Source organism: Pagrus pagrus, assembly GCF_965226575.1.
Source record: "Pagrus pagrus genome assembly, chromosome: 21".
Classification (NCBI taxonomy): Eukaryota; Metazoa; Chordata; class Actinopteri; order Spariformes; family Sparidae; genus Pagrus; species Pagrus pagrus.
Genome location: NC_140208.1, coordinates 10,696,719 through 10,721,596, shown reverse-complemented (window position 1 = coordinate 10,721,596; position 24,878 = coordinate 10,696,719). Strand labels below are relative to the sequence as shown.

The 24,878-nt window shown below is 41.5% G+C and overlaps 1 protein-coding gene across 4 annotated transcripts in view; it reads right to left on the bottom strand.

Moving 5' to 3' along the window:
- Positions 1–1,487: 1,487 nt before the first annotated feature.
- vti1a (vesicle transport through interaction with t-SNAREs 1A) overlaps positions 1,488–24,878 on the bottom strand; it is a 128,317-nt gene continuing 104,926 nt past the window's right edge. For 2 of the 4 annotated variants that reach the window (XM_084342089.1, XM_084342090.1), the window contains one exon: positions 1,488–3,161. In XM_084342089.1, coding sequence (XP_084198215.1) covers positions 3,068–3,161 — 94 coding nt within the window. In that variant the 3' untranslated portion in view covers positions 1,488–3,067. The remainder of the gene's footprint in view (positions 3,162–24,878) is intronic. The other 2 variants (XM_084342091.1, XM_084342092.1) reach the window with 1 other exon arrangement.

The window sequence follows — 24,878 nt, the reverse complement described above, 5'->3', positions numbered from 1 at the left end:
GACAAGTTTTCATCCTCAGCCTTCTGCGGCGAGACGCTTGTCGAAAACCAAATCAGCGAACAGGGGGGGAGTGGTAGCGGGGTGTGGGGGGGGTGCATTGATGAATAATCTAGTTCATATTCCAACGACACCCGCCGCTCAGAGAGCGAAAGAAAGGGATGAAGAGATGGGCAGGTGGAGGAAGAGGGAGATGGACGGAGGAGGGGAAGATAAAAGCCGGAGGGGGGGCAGAAGCGAGGGATGAGCGGTGAGGAGAAAAAAAAGGAGAAAAAGAGGGGAAAAAAGGGAGGAGTGGCAGATGATAGGCGACGTCTGCCAAGGTATCACATGACAGTGCTCCTGTTTAAATAATAAAACAGGACGGGGGCTCTAAACAAATCGTTATCTTCCCACCTCCATGCATCCTGCCTTCCCTCTGCCCCTCCCTCCCTTTCCCTGCTTTTAAAAACTTGTTTTAATGCCATTTCTTAATGAACATAATAGCTCGGCGCTAATAATGAAAAGAAAATAAAAACATCTAAAAACGCGGAGGGGCCCCTGAGTTGTCGCCGGCGCTCAATTATTTCCTTGTCAAGTGGGTCTGTTTTTAATGAGGCCCTGTGGGACTGACGTCTGTCAGTCAGCCCTGACTTTTTGACACCATTACAACTTCAAATAGAAGCCGCCGCCACGCTGCCTTCCACCGCTCGCTCGCTAGCTACTGCTCCGCTCATCTGACAGGCTGGGAGGGAGGGAGGGAGGGGAGGACAGGGAGGGGAGGAGGAGGAAAGGTGGCAGGAGAGGTAGAGAGAAAGAGGGGGGAGCAAGAGGGATGGGGAGGGAGAGATAGAAAGAGAGAGGAAGAGAAGAGAGCATATCGGCACGTAGGTAGGCTGCACACACACACATGCTGTGCACTGGGTGAAAAAACAATCACTGAGGGTCATTACCAGATGAGGTTTGTCAAACTGCCAGGGATTTCACTCCCCCTCCTCACCCCCCACCACCTTGCTTCCTTGTTCACTTCCTTCCTTCTCCCTTCCTCTTTTCTTCCTTCCTTTTTTCATTATTCCTTCACTTTAATGATAAGTCTTGGTGGGTCGGCCCCGCGTGGGACGGTCAGAGGCACACTATTTTGTTGGCCATTAATTTGAGGCTTTGAAGCAGACGGCGGCGCTGCGGCTGGTGAGGGCCTGTGAAATGGTGGTCGGTGGGAGGGGGGTGGGGGGTGTGCTGAGGGGGCTCACCACCTCGACACCCCTGCATCTTCGAAAACGAAGAGCGTGGCCCTGAAACAGAATAGCAAATGTCCTCGCCGGGAACCACCACACCGACCACAGGAGACACATGCACACTACTACTCCCCACCCCTGTGTGTGTGTATGTTTGTGTGTGTATGACACCTTCATGTGTCTCAACTTCTGAAAATTCTCCAAATATGCTCTTTAAATTTAGATTTTCCAAGACCCCCCGAAGAATGGCTTTCCCCAGAAGAATTAAAACAGCAGTAAACTCACGCACACGTCTTTTCAAACACCTGCAAATGTATCACATCGTCAGTCGGCGTACAGATAAACACAGAAACAAGGACTGCATCACAACCTTCAGAACTTGACAAGATAATAATAGAAGAAAAAGTACAAGTTCTAAAACGAGTCAGATCCATTTATAAGAACAGAAGAACAAGAAAAAAAAAACAACCTTTAAGACACAAAACTTGAAATCCACACATTTCAGTTGGTCCTGGTGTCTCTGCATCTTAGTCTAATCATTTAACACCAAAAAATCAAGAAACAAAAAGTTGCTAATGTTAATTCTGAATACCTTTAAACTTCATAAAATATACAGTTCTAGCACAGAAACTTTAATTGAAAACTCATTTATGTATTTATAAATAAATAGTAACAGAATCACTTGCATTGAGGGCAAAAAACACTATACATGATGTAGATTTAAATGTTAGTACACACAGTTTCATGTCTATAATTCTCCACAATGATAGCTATGTTTAAAAAGTCCATTGGAATGATATGTGTTCGGGAGGTGCAGGGAGATTGTACCAAATGCGGATATTTAAGCATGTAGTAATTAAGAAGAAACCTTTCTCTGTATTGTGTGTGCCAAGGTTGAAGTCAGGTCCCTTTTTGCATTAAAAGATTTTATTTTTTCAATCTCCAAACTCCAAAATGTTCACATATCCTTTCCTGAACGCAGATAATTGAAAATAAACACTTGTGTCTAAATAAAACAAAACAACATCTTGTTTGACTGAACTGAAGTTGAACCGACCTCAACCTTTTTATGTGCATCCTCTCTTTTCAAGGCAGCGCTACTCGTCTATTTTGGGCTCTGCTGAGCTTTTTAAAGAAGGAGTATGAACAGCATATCTCATCTGAAGGCACTGTCCTCTGTGCTGTGTAGGGGCTACATGACGAACGGGCTGAATCGTTTAATTACAGAAAAACTCTTATAGCATGTGTGTCTGCTATTGGTGTTAATAACAAAAAACACAGTGTGGGCCCCTCGATCCATGTCTGTCACTCATGCACATGCGCGCTACACTCTTATACCGTCTCTCATGCATGCACACACCAATCTTGGATAACACTTGACCCACCTCCATCGCAAAAAAAAAAAAAAAGATCTACGTATCTGAATCTGCAAAAAAAAAATCCCCAGGCCTTGTTCACCCGGGGACAGGATGGGCTGCAGAACCACACCGAGGACGACACCATGAAAAAAAACAACCATCATAAAAACATTTTGTCCCTGGAGATGTGACAGAGAGCCTGACAGAGTGAGGACAAAACTGAGAGGAGAGAAGGAGAAGAAGGAGAAGAAGAAGAAAGAAAGAGAAGGTAGAAAGGGATCGAAAGAGAGAAAGAAACAGCAAACAGGAAAGGAGAAAGGAGATGGAAAAAAAAAGCTCCCTGTCAGGCTTTGGAAACAGTGATTCATGGGGACCATTTGTCCTAATTACAGCAGAACAACGCTTTTGTCGCTATTAATCACGAGTATGTGTGTTTGTATTTGTGTCAGGGGGGCTAGCGAGGGTGCGTGTGTGCGTTTATGTGTGTAGAGGGGGAGATCAGTGGCCTCGCAGATTGAAATAGATGGCCAGGATGATGGTGAGAAGGATGATGGCTCCCAGGATGAAGACCAGGACACGATTCTGGATGATCCTGCAGAGAAACAGAGAGAGAGAGAGAGATCAGGGAGGGTTCACAGAAGTCATATTGTGTCTACAGAGAAAAGTTAAACACGTAAAACAGTCACATGTTTATGTGCAAACTAAATGACCAGCCATCAACTGGAGGCTTATCATGTTTAATAGCTACCATGAGGTCTGCATAAATGGTATTTACTGGTATACAACCACTGGCAGGGGAGCGTTAAACACACACACGCAATATTTCCAAAACTGCGACACTCGGGTCTAAGATTTCTGACAAATTATTTCTGACTTGCATACACACACACACACGCACACACACACACACACACACACACACACACACACACACACACACACACACACGTAGCGTCTGTAAGAAATGTTCATACTGACGTGCGTACACATCCGAACATACAAAACACTTTTATAAACAAGCATGACACACAAACAGACACACACGCACACGAGCTCTAAAACTTTATTTGCACAATAAAGTGGAAAAAGTGGCTCAGTAGTTTCCTGGAGGTAATAAAATCAGTGAATTACTGATGGAATTTGCCATAAAACGACTCACTCTTTTGCACATTTAAATGTTCCCACTGTGACCTAAGTAAACTTGACAAGAGGGGGGCTTTGAACCAAAAAAACACAAAGCTGCAGAGGAGAAGGAGTGGGTGCTGGTGTGCAGAGGAGTTACAAGCAACTCATCTCGTGTGTGTGTGTGTGTGTGTGTGTGTGTGTGTGTGTGCTCCCAAAAATCCTCCAGAGTTTGTTTCGCCACACATGCACGGACGTAGACAAAACACACACACACGAACTCCGAACCCTCCGCTGCTCCTGACAAATGAGAGAATTATCACATTTGCTGACATGTGGAGGGGGTGCAGCAGAGGCCGAGGAGGGGGGGGCACTGTCCACTTCTCTAAGCAGGAGATGAATAGCCCATGCTGTGGCCATTTATCACTGGGGAGGGAGGGGGGGCTGGCTGGTTGCTCAGTCACCCTGCTACCCTCTAAAGACCGAGGCGCACCAGTCGAGCTCCCGGCCTCCTCCGGCTCGGACCTCGACTGGCCACTCAGTTTGAAACCCACGGCTATGGAAGAAAGGGCGACAGAAATGTAACACCACAGTGTTGTCATGTATCACAGCGGTGCTTTTATGCTTACGTCTTTGTATTTCCTTTGTGTACGCTTTTTGCAGAGAAGCGCCTTTTTTGTCTAGTTTGCAACACCAAGGACTCTCCAGCCGCTCCAGAACACATATTTATACCAACATCAGTTGCGCGGGATACATTATAAGCCCTTAAAACTATAACCGATCACTTGTGACACATCATGAATGTCTTTTCAGGAACAAGACACTTTGTCTTTTGCTCTCACTGGACAACACCAGAGAGCTCATTACAACTACTGTTTGTAAGTAGCTCTGCTTTATAAGTAGACAGTTTATCCTTGAACAAACGCATACATTACCATGACAGTGTCAGACTGTATGTAGTAAACCACATCTTGTGCAACGCACGTAAGACTTATGATATATTTTTTATGAACTGCTGCGACAGATTCTGTCTTAAGACATGCTGAGGAATATAAAAAAACAGCGATATAGTAATAAAAATAAAATCATCACGCTGCTTATGTCATACACCCACATGTCTATGTATCAGGGATGCTATGATTGGCTGAAGCCAGCTGGGGAGGAGATCCCACTGAAACACTAATCAGAGCATGCTTAGCAAGGCCACGTCTCCCCCTATTAATTGACATTCATTATTTATGATGATTATTTATCCCATCCAAATACCCAGAGGAGGCACATGTGTGTATGTGTGTGTGTGTGTGTCTGTGTGCGAGGGTGTGTTGGGAGAATCCGGCTCGCTTTGTGTTGTTTGTTACTTTTTCAGCTGGGGAAAAGAAGGAGGAGGGTGACTCGTGGCCTGGGGGTGGAAAAACGAACAGGAAGTTAGTTTTAGCCTCGTGGATGAGGAGCCCTGGGTGCTACGAGAGAGAGAGAGGAGGGGTTCAATTCTGTAAAAATTGCATTCATTAAAAGGGAGTCTGATTTGGTAGCAAACAAGGCTGAATAACTTCAAACACTTAAATGTTCAAAGCAGGAAAGGAATATGACAGAGCTGCGTTTTAACAACTTCTTCTCAGGGGACAGATATTTTAGAAAATACTCACTTTGACCTAAACTGATTCTCTGTACACCAATCTAACAAAACATGTCTTGAAGTCTAATGTAAAGTAGCTGATCTTATTTGTGGCAACTCAGACGCTTAAACAGGAGCTTGATACAAATTTAGCACTGCCCAGTCAAAAACTTTGAGCTGCTGCGGCAGAAATAATATTAAGGCTAAATTCAATCTTGCTACAACTCAAACTCTCAAGTGTGCCTTTCACTTTTCTAGCCGTGTGCTCAAATCCACCGTGAGCCACAAAGGCATCTCTTTTCTAATGCTCGCTATAATTCAAGTTAAACTACAAGATCGTGTGAGGGTTATGAACCAAGGGTTACCTTTGACCAGAAGACCTGTAGGCTCGCAAACACACACACACACACGCATGCACATAAAGATCTAGCCAGACAGATTGGGAGGAGTTACATGTTGTGCAGGGCCTGTTCAGTCATAATACACTTGAGCAATGTTAAAATCTAAAAAATAGTGCCCGTGACACTGTAAAGAGCAACAGTCCTTTCCTCTGACAGCTTGAGGAGCGAGGATATTAATGTCATCACTCTTCTTTAACCACCACAGAGGTGAGAAGCCTGGAAAATCACTACTTATGTTACATTATAGCCCGGGCAGGGAATTATGCTTTTTCTGCTACAAACCAAGCGAAACAAATCAAGAAAAAAGAAAGAAAAAGAAAGTTATTTTGCTCATCATCCATTTAATCTTTTCCACCGGTCTAAAAAGGACAAGGGGACAGATAGTTTTCATAATCCCTTCTCATCTGCATGCTGTCAGATTGTAGATTTAATCTACAGATTTATATTCTTTATCCACTTTTACTCTGAGCTCACTAGTCAAATGAGCTTCAGCAGTTAAAGTTTCAATTCCTCCGGCAACAGAAGCAGCTAAAATAAAACTTACCCCACAAATATAGAACACATGATCCCTCCGCCCCCCCACTCTAAAAAAAAAAAAAGAAAGAAAAAAATCCCCAAAAATTGGGAGGTAGAGGAGTGAAGAACATGGTTTTCCTCTGCCGTATGGTTGATCCCGTCCTGACACGTGGCCAGACAGAACAGAACTTATCAAACCGGATCCATCCTCCAGCTTTGACACTTGACATAGAGGTGGAGGGGTGTGTGTGTGTGTGTGAGTGTGGAGGGGAAGGTTTGGGAATGTGTGAGTGATGCACACAGCACACATACAAGTGTGCAGACCTACATGCTGACCCACAAATACACACCCTTACGCTCACACACACACCTTTGCCATGCTCACTACTACGATACTATTTCTCCTCCCTCCCCACCTCCGAAAAAAATTACAAATAAACAACAAGAGACCAACAGTAATTGCAATGGTAAAATGTAACTAAGTACATTTACTCAAGTTCTGTGCAAGTGCAATTTTGAGGTAATTGTACTTTAATTGAGTATAAGCACTTAATGCTAATGTATACTTCTACTCCACTACATTTAATTGCCAACATTAGTTACTAGGCATTTTGCAGATACAAATTATTGATTAAAACATCAAAGTTATCAGAATTTATGAACTAATATATTATGGTATATTATTGTGGATTAAGCTGCCTAGCAGTACAGAAAAATATTCGAATATGTTACACTTTTTGCCACCAAAATTAGTACTTACATAGTAATGCATCTCGAATTATAATTTATGCAGCATTCTGCATAAAGAGTACTTTTACTTTTGGTACTTTAAAGGGTTACCCCACCAATTTTCTACAATCAAAGTGTGCTTACAGGTCTTGGTGGGTATGACTGTATCTGCGGGAAAAGTAGTATAAAGCCTTTTGTGGCTCCAGAGGACGCTGCATGTAATCTGATAAATTGCCTCCAGTTATGTCACTCAGTGGCTAAGTTGTATTGTGGGTAATGAAGGTGCATGCAGCTTCCTCTGGAGCCACAAAAGGCTTTATACTACTTTTTCACATATGCAGTAGTACTCCCCAAGACCTGTCAACAAAATTTGATGTGTAAAATTAGTGGAGTTACCCTTTAAGTATATTTTGACGCTGATACTAAATTAAACTCAAGTTATATTTTGAATGCAGGACAGTCTTTCCACACTCTGATACTGCTGCTTGTACATCAATAAAACATTTGAGTACTTCTTCCACCTCTGAGTAATAGTAACAGAGACACCAGCCAATAACAGCACATAATACTGGTCGTTCTATTGGCTCCTGATATTCCTTCATCGCAGGCAGCCACTCAGCGAACACCTTACTAGACGGGAATACACAGATATACAGGACTAATGTTGGAGAGGGATAGAGAGACAGAAGGTGAGAGAGAAAGAGTCGATGTGATGAGTGGAAAGGAGAGCAAAAAATAAAGCAAGCAGGAAGGACGGAAATGGACAATAAAGCAGCTGAGAGAGAAAAAGAAGAAGAGGAGGAGTGTGGCGATACAGGAATAGAGAGGTGAAAAGAAACAGGAAGAGTGAAGAGAGGAAGGGAGAGAGGAAGGGAGAGAGAGAAGTCCGTTTACCCGGGGAGGCAGAGCTAGAGGAGAGGCTCCTCGGAGACAGATGAAAATAATGAGGACTTTTCTGTCAGGAAAGATTTACAAAATCGTACCAGTGTTATTAAAATTTAAAATCTCCCGTTTTTTTTTTTTTTCCTTTTTCTCCCTTTCCACCCTCTTCCTCCCTCCCTCTTTTCCTTTCCCTGTTTTTTTCCCTCCTCTTCCAGCAGCACAGCCTTATTACCAGCGCTAATGAGCACCGGGATACACCTCAGCTGTGTGTGTGTGTGTGTGTGTGTGTGTGTGTGTGTGTGTGTGTGTTGGGGTCCAGGTCCCTAGTGCCAGCTCCATCAGCGCCCCAGATTCCCCAGTCCCTTCAACGACACACACACATCTGTGTGCGCCCACACAAAACACACGAGGGTGGGCACACGGATACAAGCTGACACACGTGTACACACACACACGCGCGCGCGCGCACTGCTTTTGATGGCTCTCAGAGGTGGCTGGACATGCAAACACACACACACACACACACACACACACACACACACACACACACACACACACACACACACACACACACACACACCTTTCAGACAGACAGATAACACCCCCCACCCCAAAACAAAAACAGTCTCAGTCAGACAGACATAAGCTGAGTGGCCCAACCCACCTTGAAACACACACACACACATAAACACACACTGTCTCCACTAAGAACAAACTTAGCTGCAGAGTTGCATCTCTCAGGCCCTCCCCTATCCCTCCTTTTTCCACTAGTAGACCAATAAAATAAAAATCAATGGCTGTCTGAGCCATTCTGGCTCTCCTCCCTCCAAACCCTGGGAATATACAGCATGGGAGAGGGGAGAGGGGGGAAGGGAGGAGGAGGTGGGGAGGGAAGGATCAATGTGTTCACAAATGGTTTGAGTGATGGACATGGAGGTGGAACGCTGGTGGGGGTAAGTCCTAACTAATGCATCGACTTGTTATCACAAACTAATACAAATACATGTTTCATTGCAGAAGCACATGCGCACACACACACACACACACACACACACACACACACACACACACACACACAGGTATCGGTCTGGGGCTCACATGCATACATATGACACAACAAAAGGTGGAGACAGGCCTGCTATCAATCCAGTTTTGAGTGAAGAAAGGTGAGAAACGTGCGACGCTTCAATCAGGCGACTGAAACGAGGCAGACCGAGGCAGAACGATCCAGAACAATCAGATCGGGTTCATGTAGCTCTGCAGAGATAATGACTTGACCTGTTTGTCGCAGAGATGTGATCCCACCACGCATGTTCTGCCTATTGTCCCCAAGGGGGTGTTCAAGATAAATGATGATTTTGGAAACACACATAAACACACCCACACACACAGACACACACACACAGCTGGAGTAGGTCTTTAATTGAAACATGTTTACTGTAATTATTCAAAGAAGTCCCCCAACATCATGTAATTCCCCGAAGAAAAACAATGTTTAGGAAGGCGCCCACACCTGAACACTCACACGCTCACTGTACAGTAAACATAAGATCTGTTAGTAACCATGTACAATAATGTCACAGTGTATACATAAATGTCTACGTACATAAAATTGGATTCATGTTTTCCTTGCATGTTGCCTATTTTACATAAAGTCTGTGATCTAAATGTAGCGAAAAAGACCAAAACAAACACAAAACTGGAACCTTCTATCACTGAAACAACTATAAATCTTAATTACTGATTTATTCACAGCTTGAGCTTTTGTTTGAGTCCATGATTTGTAAAGGTAAACATTAGGGGTTCCAACTTACATTTATTGTCATTATTGATTTATAAATCCATTTCTACACTATATATATCATTGAATTGTTTTGTTTACAAAAAACATTAAAAAATGTCAAACACCATTTACAACAGATGTCTTCTTTTATCCAACCAAGTATCAATGATGTAAAAAGTACCCAAAAGTCATACTTGAGAAAGTAAAGATATTGTGTTAAAATATGACTTTGGTTAAAATATGACTAAAGTTAAAGTAGCTGATATTGACTTTACTTTAGTATCAAAAATAAAACTACAAGTATATCATACATATATTTATATGTATGTATATATTGTCTACCATGGGTCGACTCATTCAACATTATCCTGATTATCAAAGTCATTTGTTTTTTTTTTAACCGATTGCTGATAAAATAATTTTAAAAAAAGGCTTCTGCTCTGATGTAGCATGTAATCTGCAAAGTAACTAGTATTTAAAGTGATCAATTAAATGTAGTTGGGGTAAAAAGTACAATGTTTGCCTCCAAAATGTAGTGGACAAGTACAAAGTAGCAGAAACTGGAAATACTTAAGTATTAAGTACAAGTACCTCTAAATTATACTAAGGTACTAGAGTAAATGTACTTAGTTACATTCCAATCTTTCAACCATCTTTTTTTTTTTTTTAAACTTAGGATTTTGTTTTTAACTGCATGAACATTCACTTGATGAAATGTTGTCTTTCAATGTGCCTTTTGATGTTCCTATATGTACTGTATTATATCTTCATATTATCCATGCAGCAGCCAAAGGTACATTTCCATTATTGCCTGGTTTAATGGACAATAAGCTTTAGACAGAAGAAGAAGAATAAGACACAGCTTAAAATGATTTTAAAAAATAGGGGGAAAAAGCAGCAAATTGTCACATCTGAATAGCTGGAGCAAGCAATATTTCCTGGGAAAACTACTTTAATGATTAATGGATTATCAAAATGTACTTTCTGTATATCGACTTATCGATTTCTAATTGTTGCAGCTCTATTACATGAACTTCAAACTCCAATTATGTGTGTTAGGAAACCTCAAATCTATTGGTGACTGTGGCTTTAAATCTGTTTCACTTTGAAGCCACTGAAACGTACTGTACAGTATATTTTGACAAATAACATTTGAACAATAACGGACAGATTTGATTGTTAAGATGCTTTTCACGTATCTAGTAATCTAACAAGCTTGGTAATATTTGTGTTGAAATTATTGATCCCTAAAGAAAAAGACCTTTTTTTGACCCGTATTGATTTAAAAAAAAAAAAAATCACAACTGCGAAAACTCACATAAAAGATGGACAGGTTTTTATTTGGAGGACGTGGTCTGAGCAGCATATTTCATGTCAGCCTGATTCTCTCTCTCTCTCTCCCTCTCTCTCTTTCTCCCACTTTACTCCCTCTCTTTCTACCAACTCGATGCAGGAGAAACAGCATCGGGGCTCTGCAAGTTCATCCATTTTTTATTTGGCGGCTAACAACCCCGGCCAGCAGCAGCCTAGACTGGGACCCAGTTCTCTCCCAGAAAAAAGTGTTGCAGCGAGGAAGAGCAGGGGGAGCAGAAGGAGACATAGAGATGGAGGTAGAAAAGTAGGAGGAAATTCAAGCGTGGGAGGAGAGTTTGTGTATGCAAGTGTATGTCGGAGAGCGAAAAAGGAGATGGAGAGGGAAATGGAGAATAGACAGAGTGGGTGAAGGAGAAAGAAAAAGAGAGGATACATTGCAACTGTGTCTGGAATTTTTTTGTGAACTTTTTGTTGCCGGCAGTGATTTTGTTTAGCTGTGGCAGCTTCAGGTGGCTTTCTGAGGCTGCCTGCTTACCTGCCTGAGCCCCCGCCCCCCTCCGTCTCCCCGATGTGCCACTTCCTGTGTGTCCTCTTTTTGCCTCCTCACACATTCAGTCGCTTCATTCAGCTGAGTTATATTACTTATTTTCCACTCACCTTTTCTACTTTTTCTCATCACGCGGTGCTACTTATTTCAGTCTTGCTGAAAGGGGCGTGGGGATTTTTACTATATTTGTCCTATGTGACTGTCACGTCACTGGTTTATAGTCTACAGGAACTGTCAACAGTCTAAATTTGAACACAATCTCATTCAAGGCTTCTGTCATCACATCAGTTCCTGTATTGTTTTGATACATTCCTATGCAATGTCAACAAAAGACAGCTAAGGAAATATGGTTTAAATATTTGACTTGCAGCCTTATAATTATCATATCATCTGTATTAGTTTTTCAAGGAACATAAACATAACGTGCCATAATATTCTTTTTTTTTGGTATGCTTTTTGTATATTTTTGTGTGTTTTGCTAATGTTGCTAATTTGTTTTATGAGGCACGTCTGTGATATTGGGCTATAATAAACTTTGACATGACTTCATACACAGTAACATAAATATATAAACATGAACAAGACAAAAACAACAAATAAATAAAGATGAAATAGGATAAAAATAAAAAAATGAGTAAACAATCTACTTGTAAGTTATGAAGCATCCAGACCCCTCAGGTCGTCTGGGACAGGTTTACTCAGTGTTCCCAGGATCAAAACCAAGCAAGGTGAAGCAACTTGCTAACCTGTGGAACAAGCTTCAAGACCACCTCAGGTCTGCTAAAACTGTTAGCTTATCTAAATCAGGGCTTAAAACATGTTGACACCGTTAACTGTGGCTTTCCAATGAGTTAGACACATAACTTCTCTTAATCTGTTACTTTTTATTTGCTTGCTTCTTTTAAAAGTCTTATCATCTGTTTTGCCTTTTGTTTTTATTGTCTTTTAAATGCAATTTTAACATTTTCTTAATGTGATAATGTCTTCATTTAATGCATATCTATGTCTCTGTAAAGCACTTTGAATTACCGTGTGTCTGAACAGTGCTGTTTAAATAAACTTGCCTTGCCTGGTTAGAAATTTTACATAAATAAAAAACATTATGAATGAATGAATGAATTAATGAATGAATAAAAAAATACAAGTTTCTCCAAGGGTTACAAATAACCAATGTCCAACTTTGTCCCACACCACCACAACAATTTCCATCCTGCTCCTCATGGAAGAGCATATCAATCATGTATGATCAATTTAATTAATACAAGGAACCCACATTTTTTAACTAGCTTCTGTTTTCCCTGAATGTATTTGGTATATTTTTCCTAAAGATCTACAATCAGACAGTTCTTTAAGCCATTAACCAGTACTGCTCTGTGTTTGCTTAGAGAAATATAGAAATATAGATATAACTGACACCCTCTTTGACTTGGGAATTACAGAATACGCAGATGCAATATTCCCACACCCTGATAACACGACATTCCTCACCATTTCTCCTGTCTGCGAACACAAAATCCCCCTTGTATACATTCTGCGAGGGCCAGGGGCCAGCTGCAGATCCGATTACTGGCCCCAGTGAAAAAAGGCGTAACATTAGCCATTAGAGCCGTAGGCCTCCAAAGCTGTGATATCCATAAATTTTTATTGTTTGTTCAGTATTGAAATCTCATTAAAGCACATAAATCATATGTGCTAACTTTTGCTAGAGGAGAAAAGGAAACGGAGGAGGAAAGAAGGAAGGAGAAGTGGCGCTGGGGTGGTTAGGGAGTATAGGACACCTGAGGCAATGGTTAAAGGCATCTGCATGCTTTGTTACTGATACAACAGTGACACAGATTGGGAGGAAAGACACACAGTGTCTATTAATCTAATTACTGCAAGGCTTGTTCTTAACAGAACTTTTTCAAAGTGTGTTTTTATTGTTATTACTTTTATGGAAAGAAACGGGAATGTTTTTTCTGTTAGCGTTCGTGTCAGGGAAGCACATCCACAGTCCGACACCTAACCTCAACTCTACTGTTGTGAATTTGACTTCTTCAGGCTTACTGATGAAATGCTTGGACTCACAATGTAAAAATAGTCATAACACAAAAAAATTTCATAAAGTTTCTTTGACTGTTTAAACGTATAATTTAAAGATGTGATAATTGGGAAATGACAGCACATCTATTTCCTTATCGTGTCTGCTCTCCCATAGTTATTAGTGAACATTTTTTACACAAGCTGGAATCAAAGCACTAATCTTCACAAGAACTTGTCCCGACAGTTTCATTTTGTGAGGTCTGCTCAAAACAAAACCATTCATCAGATAAATGCTTGAAACTCTTTGGGCTCGAAAAGACGTCTGTTTAGGATTCCGCGACAAAGAAGCGATGAGGATATTAGTGTTTATGTCTGAGTCTTTTTTATTAACTGGTAAGGAAGCTCCTCCGCGTGGTGTTTGTTTGCCATTTTAAATCAACTCTCCAAATATTTGCTTCAAGTCCCGTGTGGTTTTAACTCTGCATCCTGTGTGTCTCCAGATACACATGATGTTGCAAGATTGCCCACCAGCATGCAAACAAACACATATACGCACCGAACATACACGTACACACACACACACACACACACCCACACAAGCTGACCCACTTCTTATACAAATGTGCAAAGAGACTGAACTGGCCGATCCCGGCCACGTTTTGCCTGCAAACATTCCTATACATGCGAGTTAAAAAATAAAACATTTTCCCTCTATAATACTTCAACTTTCTGTGACAAAGTTTGTTCTCTGCTTTGCCCTACTGAGTATAAATGAAAAAAATACAGGTTTACAGATCCATTACATATGAGCAGAATATTTACAGGATTTTAAATGATTGTAGGTAACAGTTTGCATTGTCAGATGTTCTTTTTCATGGAAGTTAATCCCTTCAATGAAGCAGAACATAATGAGTCCTGCTTTTTTTTTAATCTGTCATGCTGATTCTCTGGATTTTAAATGATGCTGATGCATATTACAAACAGTCTGAAAAGAGTAATGTTGACTGATTGATTGATTTTTATTATTGTGTCATGCACAAATAATATGTCCAGTCAAAACAGGCTGTCGAGACACCATTATTCAGAAAAAGGCTCCAGAAACCAAACAACCTATAAGAATAAAAAAAAAAAAAAAACAGTACTTCTTAGAGGAGACATTTATAGGTTCATAATTTTATTTTGGGTTACTTCTAGAATAGCTTCAGCACTTAATTCCCCCTCAATCTGAAACGTCTTAGCTCCTGTCTCTTTAAGCCACCCCCTTAAAGAATACCCAGTCTGCTCTGAGTGGTCAGCTCACACATGCCTGAACCAGTGCCGCTAACAACAACAGAGCAGCTGTGCTGAATCAGTAACTTTCCCCTAAATGTGTTCATGTTCTAGATAAACTATTGCCATTCATATATTGTAATTCGGCTTGAAAAAAAATCAACAGCAGGAAGCTATGTAGCCCATGGAGAATTGTGCAAGTTACTCCAAAGAAAAACCTTCTGATTGACCCTGTTTTCCAACATATTGTGCAAACAATTCCACAGTGCGATCAGTTTAAATTATCACCTTATTGATCCAAGAATCTAACTGATATCAACCCGAACAGCCAAAGTAGGAGCAAATTTATAACAACATTTTCGAATGACAAGTTGTGTAAAATACTTTTTGGAGAACTAAATGCTCTTTTGGGTCAAAATTAGGTCACTGAAAACACTTCAGTTGTTCAAATGGTAGGGGCACCTTAATGTCTTCTTGTGCTCTCTTTGAGAAACAGAGAAGGAGCTATGGAGACTTCCAAAACTAGTGAAATTGGGAATGAAGTGGAAGGCTAACTTCTCTTCATTTGACGTTGTCAATGTGGTTTCAGTCTTCCAGAGATCAGATATCTAGGACAGCATGAACTTTACCAGTACAGAAAGTGACTAAAGCCAGTTTCCGCTGTTGGTATCCAGAGGTTAAAAGTCACATTGGTGGACAGACTGCAGACTAACCGAGCTTGGATTTCATGTCAGGGCCACAGGTGAGCAAGAGAAGAAACCATTTCTTGAACTTGACCTCATGACCGTCAGGCCACTCTTGGCCCTTGCTCTGTCCTGCGGGTATGAAAGGACTAAGCCAGCCAAAGGTCACAGTGTCAGACTATACTTGCATGTGTGTAAAAGATTGTGTAAGGGCAACTTTGCACATGTGTGTGTCCGCATCGAACGAGTGTTCAGTAAAACGTGTGAAAACTACAGGAGCGCGTCTGACAATCTGGTGCGAAATAACACAGAACAATTAAGGATTATGTGAACCGTTGGGTAAATCTTGTTTGGACACGCAGGTACAGATCACTTTATCCAGCAGGTAAGCAGAGCAGAAAGAGAGGGGGAGAGCGAGAGAGGGGGAGACTGGGAGAGAGAGAATGTAGGGGTATAATGTCATCCCACAACCCCCCATTTGACACTACAAGGGAGGCTTTAGTCAGTCTAAATAATCCATGCTGTTCCATTAAATTTGCAGACTAGCTTCCCTAGTCCATGTGTCTAAGCCGAGAGAGCCTGAGAGAGAGGTAAGAGGGGAGGGGTCGAGCTGAGCGAGACGAGAAAGGGAAGTTAGATAATGGTTCAGAATAAAGTCACGCAGCGACCTTTTACATGGAAGAAATAGCCAGTTAAACCTAAGAATTAGATGTCCAGAATGAAGATAAGATGTGGTTTATAAAGAGAATAAAACCGATAGAGAGACAGAGCAAGTGTGCACATCCAGCCCTTTGAGTGACCCTGATTTACTCATGATTGCTTGCCTCATCGCCAAATCTCTCCCCCTTCCCTAACCCATGAAAAACGACCACTCGCTATGTGTGGGGGAAGCCACCAGCGTGACGGGGATTGTTGCAGTAACAGCGTTATTGACTTGTTGCTCCGGCTACATTTGCTTAGTGCTCTGGAGGCCCGATCAATAGACTCTGGGCTCTGAAGCCCTGCTAATCAGGGCCTGCAGCCATGAGAGGTCAAGCCTTCTGCAACAAAAAAAAAAAAAAAAGTCAGATAAAGAAAAGAGGAGAAAGAAAAGGACGACTAAAGTGAAGATGCCAATAAATGGGGAAAACGTAGGGGGCAACAGAAAGAGAGGAAGAACTTTGAGGGCTGATGAGTTAATCGACTAAGAATTCTCCTTTAATTCATTTTCTCTCTCTTCCACTGCTAGAGGTAAACTCATGTGGCAGTCTCTTCTTCTCTTCCTCAGCAGCAGTGTGGGCGTGAGGCACCATGAGAGATGCAGATTGCTGCTTCACCTCTGCTTTCCTGTGAACCACGGTTCAAAAGTCAAGGGGCATCCGGGCTGCTTTGGGACTTTTGGAAATGCAAGAGCCAATCCATATTTGCAGATTCCGGTTGTGAGCTCTCAAGAGGATCCGCAGTGCTTAACACTGATATAGAAGGAGTTAATCTGAAGCATGTTAACATGATTATGCACATGCTCAGTGTTGTGAACATCAAAAGGCAAGATACTCCCTCTGACTTTGGGACATTTGCATCGAGACAAATGACTGTATTCTTTTGTTTGTGGTTGAGTCGATGCACCTGGTCACAGCGGTCCCTGCACTGTGCATGAAGTCCCTTGAATCGCCTCCATCTGTACCCTTACGTTCTGCACATCACAAGCCCACCATAGAATGCTATGGGAAATTCATGGGGGAACTGTTCATCAAATATTAACGATCGAGTCGAGCGATGTGGGTTTTCTTACTGTTTTTTCCCCCCTGGTATCTGTGGTCACTGCCGCTCTAAGAGACTTTCCACAAGAAACGAACCAAAGGGAAAAGGAGAGGATAGAAAGAGAAAAAGGGCAAAGAAGGGTAAAGAAAAGGCTACAATGGTGTATAGGTGTTCAATATTTTCTTTTGAGAGGCCAGAGCTTGGTTAGCTTCAGCGCAAACAGGGTCTTGATACACAGGTCCCACGGTGTAAACACAAACTTGTACACTGTTTGTGTCATTGTTTTTCGCTTTTTCTCAATACTTCTTTCTGTTGTGTTGTCAGCTGTCGAAGTGGGATTCTTGTGCCTGGTGACACAGATGTAAAGCCAAGGGTGTTTTCTCTGACACTGGGCCTTTCAGTTACCTTATTCCAGTCTTTGTGACAAACTAAGGCCAAGAACTCAAGTGTATATTGAATTTATGCTGGATCTGAAAGGCAACATCTAAATTTCTGTGCAAAACTTTATGAGAAGAAAATGAACAAAACTTTCGCTGAGAATAAAGAAAAGCCCTCGCGGCCTATGGCTGCGGTGATAGGTCCATTTGAGAGGATGCAAATTAGATAGCAGGACGAAAAACAATAAAAACAATAAAAAAGAGAGAGAAACCACAGAACAAGGACTCAAACAAAGCTCTACATCCTATTAAAAAGCACTCTGTGATGGAAATATTGAAACTGCTCATCAATGGAGCCCTGTTCTCTGTCTTTGCCACAACTCTCTTCCAACGCCCCCGTGGAATACCAACACCCACCATCACAGCACAAGTGGAAGTGCAGGGTCAGCAGCGTCTCCTCTGGCCTTGCTGACCAACAGATATTCTAATAATCACCTTCCTTCTGTACTGTCAGGCCTGCAACCAATGCATCCCTCGTCCTGCCTTCGCCCTCCATCTCCACTTATACTAGGGGCTTTACGGAGCGGCACTGCTTCGATACATTAAAACTGCTGCCCCATGATCAAACGAGCAAATACCTCCCGGGTCAGCAAAGGGCTACCCCACGTCAGTTAACAATGCAGCATTTAAACATCAGTCGTATGCAAAGCGGCTGGTACACAGGGGAGGAGATGGGCGGCAGGAGAAAGCAGAGAAGCAAGGCCTGGACCGGAGAGATAATGAGCGCAGGAGTACACAGGAGAACATCAGCGGCTATTTAACGCTACCGTGTCAGCTCCTACACAGCTTTATGATGAAAATATAAGATGTGAGGCTCCATCAGCATCACAACAAGGACGAGCTTATCACTGACCGCAGATCTATCTTGGTCCAAATGCAGACTCAATGTATGCCATTGTGTTACACTCAAATACTTAAGTTTGCTCTGCAAGTCACTGGAGATGCAACGATTAATCGATTGATGGATGAGGTGTCAACTATTAAATTACTCTCCAACTATTTTGATAATCCATTAATAGAGAAAGGTATAATTCTCTGATTTCAGCTTCTATAATGTAGTATGTTCAGGTTTCTTTAATCCTCTTTGACAGCAAATTGAATATCTTTGGGTTGTGTTAGGACACATTGATCAACATTTTTCACCATTTTCTAACATTTTATCAACTAAACAACTAATCAATAAGAAAGAAAATAATCAACAAATTGCTAAAAGTTATCATCAGTTGCAGCCCTATAATCACAACTTGCTCAAAAATTTGCCGCAATATCCATCAATTCTGCCCGAAACACTGTAAAAAATACTGCCACAGAAGTTAAAGTCACAGTTTTAAAAAAGAAACCATTATTACCCCCTAATTACCCATTAATTAATGCAGGCAAGACTTCTAACAATAGATCATTATTTTACATACTTAAGGCATGCTTTTGTCAGCACTGGATTACACACAAGGCCCCAATGAGGTGCGCCATCACACAAAATAAACATACAAGCATAGGTCATATTTACCCATTAATTCTTTACACACACTGTGACCCATGTCTGCCCAAGTGTGGCAGGAATACAGTCGTCCAACTGAGAGCTGAAGGCCTACAGAGCCACAAATGGGTTCCCAAAAAACCAAATAACTGAAAATGTGAGTTTTTAATTTTTCAGGAGGGCACATCTTTTTTAGTTTGATGAACCCTTTAATGAAGCTTAAGGGTGAAGAGGTGAAGAGGAGTTTTTTTTCTGGCTTATTCCTCTCTCCCTCTGCCTACTGCTTGGTTAACCGACTGACCTGCTGTCAAAGGAGCCTTTGTGAGTGCGCTTTGGCGGAAGGCCAATCAGATCCTCCGGCTTGTCTGTCTCAGAGAGGAAAATGGCGCCCCTGGTATGCCATCAGCGGCAGAAATGTGCAGACAGTCTGACTGCTGAGGTAGGCTTGGCTTGCTGTGGCCCCTTCCAAAACTATGCCGGAGGAATTACCTGTTTGGCACCTGGCCATGAGGGACTCGTTCTACAAGGGCCGGTGGTTATTTATCTATTTATTCACTTAAACCTCATGCACACGGGCACTCTCAGAAACATTTCAACTCCTTAACACCCACTTCCACAGGTTCCAACAACATTCTCCTTTGAACTGCACAGGTAGAGCGAACAACAATGAGTTATCTGACGAAAGGGTTCCTGTTCCAAAGCATACCTGCATGAACACATTTACTGAATGACTACTACAGTATGTCATCACTTACTGTATCTTCTACTGCAGTAAAAACAGGTTAACCTTTATTTCATACACACTCATATTCATCTTCCAATTCCTACAGTACCTGATTACACTTTCTTCCTGTATGTCTGTATTTTGACAACACTGCGAATCATACTGCAAAATCATTAAATCTAAGAAGTGCTTGTTTTTTTGCACTGACCTAAGTGAATAACGTTTCGAAAGTGTTTTTGGATCACTTAGAGCTTTAACGATTAGTTGGTTAATCAATTAGTTGGTGAAAAACAATTAATTGCCAGCTATTTTGATAACTGATTAATCGTTTCAGTTGTTTTTCAAGCAAAAAAGTCAAACATTATCTGGTTCCAGGTTCTTAAATGTAAGGATTTGCTGCTTTTCTTTGGCATTTATGATAGTAAATGAAGAATATTCGGGTTTTGGACTGTGAAGAAGTGACTTTTGAGCGTCTGTTGGTGTTCACTTTGGGTTTTTCAACTTTCAAGATTTTTTTTAACATGCGCAAGAACCTATATAAAAACACTGAAGCTAAAGAAATACACAAAAAAGCATAATAGGTCTCCTTTAATGGTGATAATTAAATGGTAATGAAAATAAATGTTTATATAACATTTATGCACAACATTCCTGGGCAAGACATAAATGATATAGTAGTTGAGACTATCCTGAAACTAAATAAAAGGTAATATTATTTTTTCTGTCAAGTTTATTGTGTCTGGGAGACTGTTTGAACTCAAAAACCTGAAAAAAAAAAATCAAACACTGAAACAAACACAAACACTACACAACGAGAATACAAGTTCTACAAGGCCCCGGTTTACACTAAACAGAGATCACAACTTGCTCACTGCACAATCCCTGTTCATTTCCACTATGTAAAACCTGCCAGAGACGAATACAACTGCTCAACAAAGTGCCACTTGTGACACATCATCCGAGGAAGCAAGTGTTTAGGCTCCTGCTTCAGAAACAAACTTCTGACAGCGGGAGATGATGAAACAGAGCACATCCAAAATTATTCTCGCGCTCCTCAGAACCTGCTAAACCTGCTGCAGCCTGGAGCATGCCCCTCACCCTCCCCCTGAGAGAAAGAGAGAAATAAAGTAAGGAAAGGGCCACAGAAACTAGTTAAAAGAAGGTAGAAGGGGGTTGGAAGGTGACGCTAGACTATTCATTATTTGAGATTGTAAATTTCCACTGAGCAAACATGAGGCCCCTCTATTGTTTACCTGCTAACGTAAATGTAACGTCAGCAGTCGATCTCTCTTAAGAAAATCCTAAACACACACTTGAATCTACACACACAAACATTTATTCAAGCACTATCACATACTGCACGACCGCATTTCAAATGACACACTCAGCCGATCATAAACTTCCACATGTTTAGACCCAAACAGACACACTGTTCTTGGCAGCGCTCACGTGTGTCTGCGAGCTCGTCGGGTGGGGTGAGGAGGATCGTCGAGACTTGCTCATTTCACACTGTGAGGTGAGCCAGGGAGCAGTAACAGAATCCAGCCATAAAACATGGACGGAGTGGAAAAGTGGGTGAGGAGGGGTGGCTATAGCCCATGGTATAGTACGTGTCCAAATGCCACCTCTTCTAGACTCCCTCCCTTGTTGTTTTCTCAGCAGAAAAGAGTGGCAGCTCTCACCTTGGCTTGCCTCTTGCTGACGTAAACAAAGAAGGTGGGAATGTGGTTTGATAAAGAAAAGCTGAAAAATTGATTACAGGATTGTTTGCACCGGTATTACTCCTTGTGAACTATTCTCCTGTCTTGATATGTAAAGAAGAGGGGTCTAAGGATTCTCCAAATCCACGTATTGTTGCACACCTCAGTTTTTGAGTCACAGTTTAGTTCATACCATGCTTGTTTTGTTTTGTGAGGGAGAGGGCTGAATATGGAAAAACAGGAAAAAAAAGCTAGAATGGCACTCAACAGAACACATGCCCCCGCGAGGCCCAACAATCCCCTTTAATTCAATCAAGTTTAATCCAATATCAAATAAAAGATGTTCAAATCCACTAGTTTTGGATTTTTATTTGGATCTGCATTCAATTACACTCTCTCATAGATGCCAGCCACCCCAAAAATACACCTGATTTTCTTCATCAATATCTATGCATTATTCCCTGAGAAATTTCAAAAATGTCTTGAAATGTTGAGGAAAATTAGAAACATTTCTAGAACACTACCTTTATTGGATCCACACCAATAGTTTATGGGCTCTATTCTTGACCGGGATCCATCCTCACCCAAGTCTCATGGAAATCTGTTCAGTAGTTTTCGTGTTATCCTGCTGAAAACCAACTAACCAACAAACAAAGGGACATAGCTGAACCTCTTTGGCAGAGGTAACAATTCTGGGTTTTATCAAATCAACTACAATTAGGATTTACAACTCTAAAGAAAACTATGAAGTACATAAAGTACATGAAAATAAATCAAAACCTAACTAAACTTTGCAAAGGACTGGCCTTCATATTACTTAAGTGACATGTTTTAGACCTGAATGTGACAACTTTTCTAATTTACCAGTAGCCCCTGAATGCACCATAAAGAGTTCAGTCAGTTGACAAAAGCAGGCAGCTGTAGGTCCAACAGTCTGACAAAAATTGAGATTTGTAGATGTGAAGGGAGTTTTCTGACACGCCAACGTGAGTCAGGTTGAAAGTGAGAGTAAAAGATAAGATACGGTCGACACCCTGGGTTGGTTGGGTGAGTCGCGGGGCTCGAGACCATGGACGTTTCAATTCTTGCATGTTTGCTTCGGTCTCGGTTTCAGAATCTTTACACCCTTAATAAAGATAATTATCTTGATCTTAAAGGGCCATCATTGTTGTCACTTTAAAGTCACTAGCCAACTTTGCTTGGTCAGCTCGTCAAAGGTCACTTGACAACTTGAAAGTGTAAAACCAAACAACTCAATAAAATACGCACAAAAAATGAAAATGCTAACATTCAGTGAAAATGGCTTGTTGGTTTAAACCTGCCAGCCCGGATCTCTTCATATTTCTCCTTCAGAAGTCGAGGCCTTTTGGGTTTTAACCCTTTCAGTTCTGCAGCATTATCAAAGTCTGAAGTTCTCAGGAGGGGGTCCACACCTCAAACGATGGCACTGTCGACAAAAATAACTCTTATCCCGAGCTTCCCCTTCATTTGGGTTAAGTGCATCAGCTCAAGCAGCCCACGCAAGGAGAGGGAATTTGATGGAGGTGAGAAAAGGAGGAGTGGGAGCTCATGGGAGGGAAGGAGGTGGATTTGACATGAGAGCTAAAGTGTGAGAGTAAGGGGGGAAAGTTTTAAATAGCTGGACTATCCTATCAGTGATAGCAAATCCACATAAGCTGGGCAGTTTCACAACATATCACAAGTAAGTAAATCAGGTAAGACTGTCAGATCTTTTTTAACTGAAGAAAATAGGGTGATCAGATAAATCCAGAGGGCACTCGTTGTTCAAGTGTTCCACTGACTGCACCATTCTGAATCTGAAGCGGATTTCACGGGTTATTCTATTCTCGTCTGCAGGCCACAGTGGTGTGTAAAATGAGAGGGAATGCAATGTTTTGGGAAATCTAATTTGAGGCCCGTGTTTGTTTTCCCGGCCTTATTTTGCAACCAGGAGGCTGGCTCCAAAGCAGCACAACTCTCTCTTTTCCCCTAGTTTCACAACAACAATGTCCAACACCAACATCCAACCAGAACCTTTATTTCCAATTGAGGCAAGGACATTAAACTGACATGGGTCTCTTTTGCTCTTCTCTTCTCCCAGGTCTCTCTCAGTTATACCACAGACTTCAGCAGACAGTTAATTGGGAGGTTATTCACCGTGTCACATGAACATATGCACATGTACGTACATATAGACGTATTTAAAAAAACACAAATATTAGCAGCCATCTTTTGGCAGCTAATTGCGACGTGCTCCCTGTGGGAGGAGAGAGGGGTCCTCGGTCGATAATTAATCCTCGTTTGGAAAAGTAAATGACATTCATTAGTGGGGAATCGAGCCAAGTGCCATTATTTACATGGCAATAATCTGGAAGCGTGCTGGTGGTGCTCTTTTAATGTTACACAAATAACTCTGGGACAGGGGACGAGTATAGTTGCTTTTCCTCCCTTTTTTCCGTGTCTTCGCACCCAGGAACAATTAGGCCCAGGCGAACAGATGGGGACGCCTCTGAGTGAGAAAGCTTCTCTGAACGACTCTTCATCTCCTTCTTATCTCACTCCCTCATTCACATTCACTCAGGCATGTGCATACACACACACACACACAAAGCAGAAATAGAGACAAATACACAAACCCAGGCATGCACACACAAATACACTTCAGAAATATGCACGCACACGTTCGGGCACAGAAAAGAGCAAACCAAGTACTGAGCGTACTGAGCTAACTTTTAACATTAACTGTCGAAACAGGAGCCTCTGACAAGAGGCTAAACAAGAACTTAGAAAATGTGGGCACATTGAAAAACACTGAGCTGTGATGGTAAAAACACAACAGCTGACCCAGTGCAGATATTCCCAGAGAAAAGGACACCGGCTTTCAATGGAGATGTAAAAAACAAGGTTCTACATGTTAGAAAATGTCAGCTGTTTTCTGCCAAGATATCTTTGTTTTTCTTTCAACTGTATTATCTATGAATGTCAATTTTTAAGTTATAATTGAGAAAGCATCCTATTCTTTGGTTACTGTAGTTTCACAAGCAGAGCATGCTTTGCACACATTATAATAATCAGGGATTGACTGATTATTATCCTTTTCCCATTCAGATTCAGTGTTTTTTCTGTTTTGTTTTTTATCGCTGATACAATCATTTAAAAATGCTTAACTATAACTATTGATGCATTAATGTGTTCATCACTTTGATGTAGCAGCTGGTAGGTGGAGTCCATTTTAATTGCTAATTATTACTAATTACATGTATATACTGCTGGGTATCTATCATAGTACACCATGATTGATCATTATAGTAGGTTTTTATTTTGTATATTTTACTATTATTATTGATA